General features: G+C 45.3%; 1 protein-coding gene across 1 annotated transcript in view; it reads left to right on the top strand.

The window, feature by feature from the left end:
* Positions 1-2,547: 2,547 nt before the first annotated feature.
* IQCG (IQ motif containing G) overlaps positions 2,548-9,655 on the top strand; it is a 40,966-nt gene continuing 33,858 nt past the window's right edge. Inside the window, exons 1-2 of the mRNA XM_056127720.1 lie at positions 2,548-2,807; positions 7,018-7,253. Coding sequence (XP_055983695.1) covers positions 2,553-2,807; positions 7,018-7,253 — 491 coding nt within the window. The 5' untranslated portion in view covers positions 2,548-2,552. The remainder of the gene's footprint in view (positions 2,808-7,017; positions 7,254-9,655) is intronic.

Raw genomic sequence — 9,655 nt, 5'->3', positions numbered from 1 at the left:
ACAGCTAAGGTGATCTATCAGGGCAGGAGCTGAGAGAATGAATCCTGACATAATTCTGCATTTTGGAGTTCTTTCTGGACTCTCCCCTCGATGCATTTCATATGTCAGTCTCTCAGGCACAGAAAATAGTGAGGAGAGGCAAATGTGCTGCTGAAGTTATTACTGATGGATCAGTAGGACTGTGCAGGTGATAAGGTAAGGGGAAAAAAATGTTCAAGCTGAAGAAATAGCATCTGCCAAGACCCTGACTTGGAAAAGAGTTTGATTCCACGGGAAAATGCAAAGAATCTCAAGGGCAAGAGGGTCTGGAGAGGAACACCTGGACCCCTGGTCATGGGGTTCTATGGTCCAAGTTACGAATTGAAGTTTGCTCTGGGTCACATCCGGGGATACTGGGCAGGGGACCACCAGAATGACCCCACAGTGCTCTGGGAGCCAGGCCGTGTGCAGCATCAGACTCAGTGCCTTGCTCTTACCTCTACCCTTTGAGCTATCTCCCAGCTATCTCCCCTTTCGTTGTTCAAAAAATTTTTTTTGTTTGTTTTGTTTTTTGTTTTTTGGGTCACACCTGGCAATGCACAAAGATTACTCCTGGCTTTGCACTCAGGAATTACTCCTGGCGGTGCTCGGGGGACCATATGGGATGCTGGGAATTGAACCTGGTTCAGCCGCAGGCAAGGCAAATGCCCTACCTGCTGTACTATCGCTCCAGCCTCCCCCCCAAAAAAAATCTTTTTAAACTGCCATGTGAGCCACTTGCAGCTCTTCAGGCATCCCCTGTGCCATCCCAGTGATGGAGAAGGATGAGTGTCAGAAATCCAATGCAGGTCCTCCTATGTGCAAAGTGTGTGAGCCATAGCACCTGCCCCCCAAAACGTTTATTTTTTGTTTTGGGGTCCACCTGGCAGTGTCGGGAGGTGTGTGCGCTCTGGGAGTGAGGTGGGGGGGTGGGGGTTGGAGCTGGCCTCCAGCCCTCTCAGTCCTCTCCCAGCCCAGCCACCAGAGAAGTTTTCATTTTTTGTTAAGTCCTTTCTTTCCCTTTCTGCTATTGTTGCAGAGGTTATGCACACGAGGTTTGGGTGTGCCAGGGGTCCAGACTTTAGTTGTGGTCTGGGGGCACCAGAGCCGCACTTCTACGTGGCATCACAGGTGTCACAGGGCAGTGCCAGTGGGACTGCGCTTAGGCATGTGGGCTGGTGCTGGGGTCGGGAGAAACAGCTCGCTTCCTCTTGCCTACAAGGAAGGTGCCTTTGGTTTGTTTGGTTTGGTTTGGGTCTCCCGAGTACTGCTCAGCATGGGAGCGAGTGAGCTCCCTGAACCCTGGACCCTGGGCCAGCAAGGGCACTGGGTGACAAGTGCCTCAGTTGGGCCGTGCGGGGGCCTGGTTCCAGGAAGGGCCCCTCAAGCCGGGCATCAGCCCTGACTGCTGAGCGTGTATCCCTGGCCCTTATTTTTATTTATCACAGTGGTAGGGCTTTTGCCTTGCACGCAGCCAACAAGGCCGACCCGAGTTCGATTCCTCTGCCCCTCTCGGAGAGCCCGGCAAGCTACCGAGAGTGTCTCGATATGCCAAACACAGTAACAACAAAGTCTCCAATGGAGACGTTACTGGGCCCGCTCGAGCAAATCGATGATCAATGGGAGGGCCTTTACTTACTTACTTACTTACTTAATAAATCATTTATTTTAATAAATCATTTTATTTATCTTAATAGATTTTATATATCTCACTATTTTTTATTTAATGCATTATTTTTAAAAAATTATTTATTTGGGGGAGGATTGGGGGAAATCCCTCCTGACTGACCACTGCCTGACAGCACCACTGAATGGTTGTTTCAGCCTGGAGACCTGGTGCCACCTGGTGGTGTGCCATATCAAACCTCCAGACAGCAAGTGGCCTCTCGGCCCATGGGTTTCCATTTTATTTAGAAGAGTTGATCTTACATTTTGAAAGGTGACTGCCAGCGTGGAGATATAGAGTGTTCAAACAAAAGCAAGAACTTGTCTGACATGTATGGAACTAGAAGGTAAAATCTACAGGACTTACTTTGGATGGGGAAACTGCTAGCATCTCACTGTCACTGGATGCGAAACACCAAGGACAACAGTGAGAGGCCTCTTGAGGAAAGTGGCAGAAATCAACTCAAAAGCAACCTGCGGAACCCAAGGGGTTTCTGGCAGTGCTCACCCATGGTGCATTTTTCTGGCCCAAAGGGGTCACACATGGAGAAGCCCCCCTGCCTATCAACACCAGCTAGTTGGGCTGGAGAAGACCGGCTTTGCCTACAGTCATCTGGGCTTGGTCTCCAGAGTGTAGCCAGGGTCTGGAGTAACCTCCAGAAATTGCCAGGTGTGACCCAAAACGTCAAAACAAAAACAAAACCCAGTAAGTTTCTTCCTTTGGTTGATCAGAGCACCCCAGGAACTGCTGCTGTGTTTTCTCACCCAGGTTCTGTTGTGAGACTCTATGCCTGTGCTTGCCATCTTAAGAATTTCTTTCAATATTTGGTGGATGACACATTTTTCTTTTCTCTTTCTATAGTGCCTGAATGGATAAACATCATTCTCCAGAAGTTTGGCATCCTGGCACCACAGAGAAAACGATCAACAAACTTCCCTCTCTCAAGGGAGGTGAAAACACAGCCCAAAAGCCAGAGGTAGAAGACACCCCCAGAGACACGGAACCCCTGTCCCTCCTGGACCGGCTGAGGGTCTGCACTGTTCTGGAGGACACGGCAGACCAGCTCTCCATCCTGAACTACATCATGCCCGTTTATTACGAAGAGAGGCAAGGCGCCCTCTTGGTGAGAATATATGTACTCCCTGTAACATTTTCTTTTCTTTCTTTGGGGGAGGAGGGATGAGCCACACCTGGCAATGCTCAGGACTTACTCCCTGGCTCTCTCCTCAGGGGTCACTCCTGGGGGTGCTTGTGGGGACCGATACGTGGTGCCAGGATCAAACTTGGGTCAGCTAAATGCACCTTACCCGTACTCTCTCTCTCTAGCCCCACATTTTGTTTTCTTAATTCCCCATCATTTACAGTAACTATGCCATTAAATCTGGATTATTTACCTTTCTCTATGCTGAAGGGCCACAATAATTATCAAGTTATTGACTGAACTGATGAGGGGAAAGACCAGTGACAATATCCTTTTCTTGCGGTAAATTGGTGTTACTCAAAAAGGCCTTTAACAAGGAAAACGGGCAGGAGAACTGGTCAGTGGTTGGAAATTACCACAAGAGTGTGGTATATGGAGGGTAGTTAAGATAGAGAAATGTGCAATACGACAACATTAGTTGGAAATGATCACCCTGGACAAGAACTGAGTGTTGAAAGCAGTAAAGGGATATACGTGATAACCTTTCAGCATCTGTATCATAAACCATAATGCCTAAAGTGAGAGAGAAAGAGAAAGAGAGAGAGGGAGAAGAGAGGTGCCTGCCATAGAGGTAGGCTGGGGTGGGGGGTGGTTTGGGGAGGTGTGAGGGAAACCGGGGGCACTGGTGCTGGGAAATTACACTGGTGGAGGGACGGGTGTTGGAACATTGTGTGACTGAAACTCAATCACGAACAGCTTTGTAACACTCTATCTCACAGTGATTCACTAAAAATTTTAAAAAGGAAAAGTTCTTAAAGAAAATGTAGAAAAATATACATACTGAGTATATCAGAGATCTCAGAGTTGCGCTGTTCACTTGCTAAAAACTAATCACACAGGGTGGGTGGGAAAAGGCCTACAATACACCCTTTCGGCATGGCTTTATTGGTAGTTTCTTTGATTTTTTTGGTTTGGTTTGGTTTTGGGGCCACACCTGACAGTATTCAGGGCTTACTCTTGGCTCTGCTCAGAAAACACTAAATGTTATTCTTGAGTACAGAGCCAGGAATAAATTTTAAGCACTATTGGGTCTGGTCCCCAAACCAAAATAATAAATAAATAAAACCCTTAAACTTGTCTATTCTGGCTTATAACAATGTTTACCCATTAAATCTATTTTAGTTGAGGTTCTGTTTTTATAGTATATTGTAAATCATAGTATATCGTAAATTACCATGATTTTTATTAGGTTTTAAAATTTTTTCTATATCCATAGTGTCCTTTATCTTTTTTTGTTTGTTTTCTTTAGCTTTTGGTCTTCACCCAGCAATGCTCAGGGGTTCCTCCTGGCTCTGTACCCAGGAATTACTCCTGGTGGTATTCAGGGGACCATATGGGATGTTGGGGATCAAACTCAGGTCGGCCATGTGCAAGGCAAGTGTCCTACCCGCTGTTGTAGTACTCTTTACCTTTTTAAAATGATGAATCTCTAAGATAATTTTTTTTGTTTTTACTTTATAGTACCATAGTTGATTTGACCCGTGGAGTTTACAGTGCCATGGTCCTACAAGACACAGTATATGGATATACAGTTTCTATTTCTGTGTTTTGGAGCCAGAATTACTCCTGCCATCATGGTCTTGAGGATCACTCTCAGAGAACTCAGAGTGCTCGGAGAACTATGCAGTGCACGCATGTGCACTAGCTGAGTGGCTACCTGGACCCAGAGGATTTTTTTTTTTTATAGTTACAAGCTTTAATGTCTGAGTTACAATCACACAATGATCAAACACCCATCCCTCCACCAGTGCACATTCCACACCACCAATCTCCCCAGTATACCCCCACCTTTCCCACCCTTCCACTGCCTCCATGGCAGACAGTTTCCCCCCCACACTCTCGACTTTTGGGCATTGTGATTTGCAATGCAGATACTAAGAGGTTATCATGTTTTGTCCTTTATCTACTTTCAGCACACATCTCCCATCCCGACCAATTCATCCAACCATCATTTAGGAAGAAAGGATATCTTACCACTGTGATAGTAATGAGAAGGACCAACTAGACATGGCCATTAGTGATTCGAAGATTTCACAGTTTTCTCACTCTCACAGCTTAGATGGAATCATGGGTTGGTTGGCATGAGTGCCCGTTCTGAGTGATCACTTGCTACACTTCCCTGATCCTCACAGTAGTATTGTGTCATTCAGTCACTGAGCCTTTCCAGCAGAGAGGGTCAGTGCTGAGCTTTTTATTTATTTATTTATTTATTTATTTATTTATTTTAGAGAAACACCATGAGGTACAGTTACAGACTTACAAATTTTTGTGCTTGGGTTTCAATTATACAATGATCAAGTACCCATCCCTCCACCAGTGCCCATTTTTCACCACCAGGGGTCCCAGTATCTCTCCCACCCCCCATCCCCCCCATCCCACCCTGCCCCCAGGAGATGGGTTTTATGGGCCCAGCACACTTCCACGGTGCATCTCTGTCTATTTGATTTTATTTGGTTTTGGGGCCACACTTGGTGGTGCTTAGGGATTACTCCTGGCTCTGTATTCAGGGATCACTCCTGAACAGGAGATTGAGGGACCATTTATGGTGCCAGGGATCAATCCCAGGTCAGCTGTGTGTAAGGCAAGTACTAATCTCTAGCCCCAACACATGTATATTTTAAATTTTTGTTTATGTATGGATTTTTTTCTTCCAACTTCCTATTTATAACTTTGTGATTAAAGATTAGCCAATATTATTTCTTTTATAATCATTTATTACAACTATGGAACGAAATGATGAAACATATATTAATGTGTCATCAATTCTACCATAAATGGGAATTGCTGAATCAAGGTTTACCCCTGTAGGGAGTACCTTTTTTTCACTTTTTCTTTAATCCTCATAATAACTTTAGGTCCTATAATTGTCTCTGTTTACCAATGGGAAATGGAGTCAAAGAGATTTTAGTTCTTAAAGCCAGTCCTGTTTAGTAAGAGACCCAGGATTCACACAAGGAGGTTTAGTTTCAGGATCTATAAAACCATCAATTAAAAGATATATGCTTTGCTATTTCTATGATTTCTGTTCCCTAGAAATTCACACCAGTGGCTGAAAAAAAATTCTGTTTTTTTTTCTTGCATGACCTACAGATTTTACGCCATTCTACTAAATATACTATCAACTTCTGCTCTTTGGCATTTTTTTCTTTATCCATTCTATTAAAATTTATTTGCCCAAACCACAACACCCAATCAGAGAGAGAGAACAAAAGGGAATGCCCTGCCACAGAGGCAGGGTGGGATGGGGGGAATGGGGGGTGGGAGGGATACCCGGATCCGTGGTGGTGGGAAATGGGCACTGGTGGAGGGATGGGTGTTTGATCATTGTATAATTGAAACCCAAGCACAAAAATGTGTAAGTCTGCAACTGTACCTCATGATGTCTCACTATTAAAAATTTTTTTAATAAAAAAAATTTATTTGCCCAATGAGCATTTGATTCTTCTCTCTCTCTCTCTCTCTCTCTCTCTCTCTCTCTCTCTGCACCTCTGTCTCTCTTTTCAGCATTTGATTCTATGCTATATCTTAGGCATTGTCCTAAATAATGGGACTATAAATGTTGCTATATTTCCCATTTTGCTCCAAAAGGAATTTGAGGTGAACCAGGATTTCTAAGGCATTGTCCCTTCTCTGTAAGCCCTGAGCATTGCTGGTATGGCCCCCCCAAACCAAAACAAATATGCAAACAAAGATGGATGTTGTGATTCCTTATTTGAGATTAAACATTGTTTCTTTAAAACTGATTATAAGAAGATATTATGTGGGGCCAGAGTGATAGCACAGAAGGTAGGGTATATGCCTTGCACGAGGTTGACCCAAGTTTAATCCCTGGCATTCCATATGGTCCCCCAAGCACCCCAGGAATAACTCCTGAGTGCAGAGCCAGGAGCAACCCCTGAGCACTGCTGGCTGTGACTCAAAAAGAAAACAATTTAAAAAAAAATCCTGCAAAATATTTGGGTACCAAAATAGTATTTTTGGAAAAAGAATATATTAATATATATAACTGAAACTTTTTATAAGATGATCTTTATTTTTATTTTTTATCGAATCACTGTGAAATATACAGTTACAGTAATGCTTAAACTTCTATAAGAAAATCTTTACATAAAACATCATTTATTGTTTTCAGAGAAAAAACAGAGAAAGTGCTTTTGAAGGAAAAACATCAGAAAAACTTTCCCTACGAACAAATTCCTCCAAGTTATCCACTCCGTTCATCACTAAAGAAGAACCCAAGTTGTTAGAAGCCAAACCAGGACTCCCGTTAGTCAAGGAGGTGAGCAAAATGCAAGACCTTGTCTTCAAGAAACCTACAAGGCAGACCATCCTGACCATGGAGACACTGAAGAAAATTCAGATGGACAGGTGAGAAAGAGTCCACTCTTCAGAAATGGAATAGCGTGTTTCTGTTTGTTTGTTTGGGCCATACACAGCTGTGCTCAGGGTTTACTCCTGCTGAGGATGGCGGGACCAGATGGGGCGTCAGGGATCCAGCCTGGGCCAACACATGCAGAGTCCGTGTGTCTTTTTCTCCAGCCCCAATATATATTTATACATGAATGGTAGCTGACTGCTTGACACAGGACTGGTTATGCTAGTAGAAGAGGATAGTAGGATTAAATAGTAATGTGTTTGCTTTCGTTTGTTTGATTTTGAGTCACACCCAGCGTTGCTCAAGGGCTGTTTCTGGCTTGTTCTCTGGAGGGACTGCCTGTGGTGCTGAGGGAATCAAACTGGTATTGGCAGGATGCGAGGCAAATGCTTTACACCTATATTATCTCACCAGTTCCGTTTACTTTTTAGGGGCCCCAGCTAGCCCCGTGCTTGAAGGTGGGGTGCATACTTCCGCCTTGGTGCTCAGGGTAATTCCCAGTGGTGTTCAGAGGCTCTGCATTGCCAGGTTCAGACATGAGACCCCCATACTGAGAGCTTCTGCTTCAGCCTGTAGAGCATCTCCTGGTAGACTGGCCAGTAACAGGGTGAAGACTGCCTGGAAGCAGTGTGCTAATGTTGGAGGTGTGGTCACTATACTTGGGGACAAGCTAGGAAGTCTTTGTTTACCTTCGGTGGGAAGCTCAGGTCTTAACTCCTGGTTCTGTGCTCAGGGATCACTCCTGGTGGGGCTTAGGGAACAATATGTGTTGCAGGGGTCAAACCAGGGTCAGCCACATGCCAGCAAGATCCTTAACCCCTGTGCATACTCTCGGTTCCATTTCCTTCCTTCCCTCCTTCCCTCCCTCCCTCCTTTCCTTCCTTCCTTCCCTCCCTCCTTCCTTCCCTCCCACCTTCCTTCACTTCTTCCTTCCCTCCTTCCTTTTCTCCTTCCTTCCCTCCCTCCTTCCCTCCTTCCTTCCTTTTCTCCTTTCTTCTTCCCTCCCCTCTCCTTCCCTCCTCCCTTCCCTCCCTTCCCTCCCTCCCTTCCTCCCTCCTTCCCTCCCTCCCTCCCTCCCTTCCTTCCTTTCCTCCTTCCTTCCTTCCTTCCTTCCTTCCTTCCTTCCTTCCTTCCTTCCATCCCTCCTCCCTCCCTCCTCCCTCCCTCCTTTCTTCCTCCTCTCCCTCCCTTCCTCCTCTCCCTCCCTCCCTCCCTCCCTCCCTCCTTCCTTCCTTCCTTCCTTCCTTCCTTCCTTCCTTCCTTCCTTCCTTCCTTCCTTCTTTTTCTTCTTCCTTTCTGATTTAACTCAGTATATGACTATTATTATTATTGTCCAAACCGGTTAAAGAAAATAAATCTTTAGCTACCAATAGCATTTGTTACTTGAGACATCCTGATACTCTTTATGTAGAACTCTGAAAGAACTTTCTCGTAGAGTCAAGTCTATGCAGAGTAGCTAGGTTCCTTTGGCTATTTCATAATGTTCAACATTTCTTGCCAGGGCAATTCAGAAAAAAAAAAGAGAGACAGAGAGACGACAAATTGAGAAGAATTCAAATTGGAAAAAATAAGTAAAACTATCATTATTTACAGACAATATTATAATATACATAGAAAATCCTTAAAATTCCACAAAAATTTCTACTTTTAATGACGTTAGTAAAGTGTCAGTATACAAAATCAACATACATAAACCCTCGCATGTCTTTACACAAACAATGAGTTCGAGGAAAAGGAAATCAAGAAGACAACCCATTTATAATGCATCAAGGAAGGTAAAATCTGGGGCGGCTGTGGCACTGAGAGCTCTGAGCTGCAGGACAAGGGGCGTAAAATCTCTGTGACAGTGACTGCACATGCCCTTTAACTGTTTCCCCTCCTAGAGAGTGGCCCTAGTGGAGCCACGTTTCGGACTCATGCTTGGTGGCATTGCCCGGGCGGGCTCTGGTGCTGTGGGCCCGGCCCCGTGGGGCAGAGGTTCAGTGTGAATGAATAGGGCTCTTGGGGTCCCGCAGTCCCGGAGCTGACGGGCACCTGCATTCCCGCCCTGGGAGGCCAGCAGGATGTCCCCACCCCCATTTCTTCTCCAGACCAACCCTGGCCTGGGGTCAGGTGGTGAGTCTGTGACCTTCTGGGCCCAGAGCAGTGTCATCGGTGGGTCACCCTAGACAAAGAGGGACGAGGGCAGCAGCAGCCTGATGGTTTCTTTAGGCTGACACCTCAGAATTGGCTGACACCTCTGGCCGAACTCTAACAACTCAGGACCAAGTTTTCCAAGAGATTAAATCACCAAAAATTAGGTATGTGGGAGCCATGCCCACAAACCACCTCTGGCTCAGCCATGCAAGCACATTTATCAGCCTTGCTCCAGAGACCCACAAATAAATCTCAAAAG

Source organism: Sorex fumeus, unplaced genomic scaffold, assembly GCF_029834395.1.
Source record: "Sorex fumeus unplaced genomic scaffold, SorFum_2.1 ptg000063l, whole genome shotgun sequence".
NCBI classification, from domain to species: Eukaryota; Metazoa; Chordata; class Mammalia; order Eulipotyphla; family Soricidae; genus Sorex; species Sorex fumeus.
Note: the sequence above shows the minus strand (reverse complement) of the source record. Positions and strands in the feature narration are given on the sequence as shown.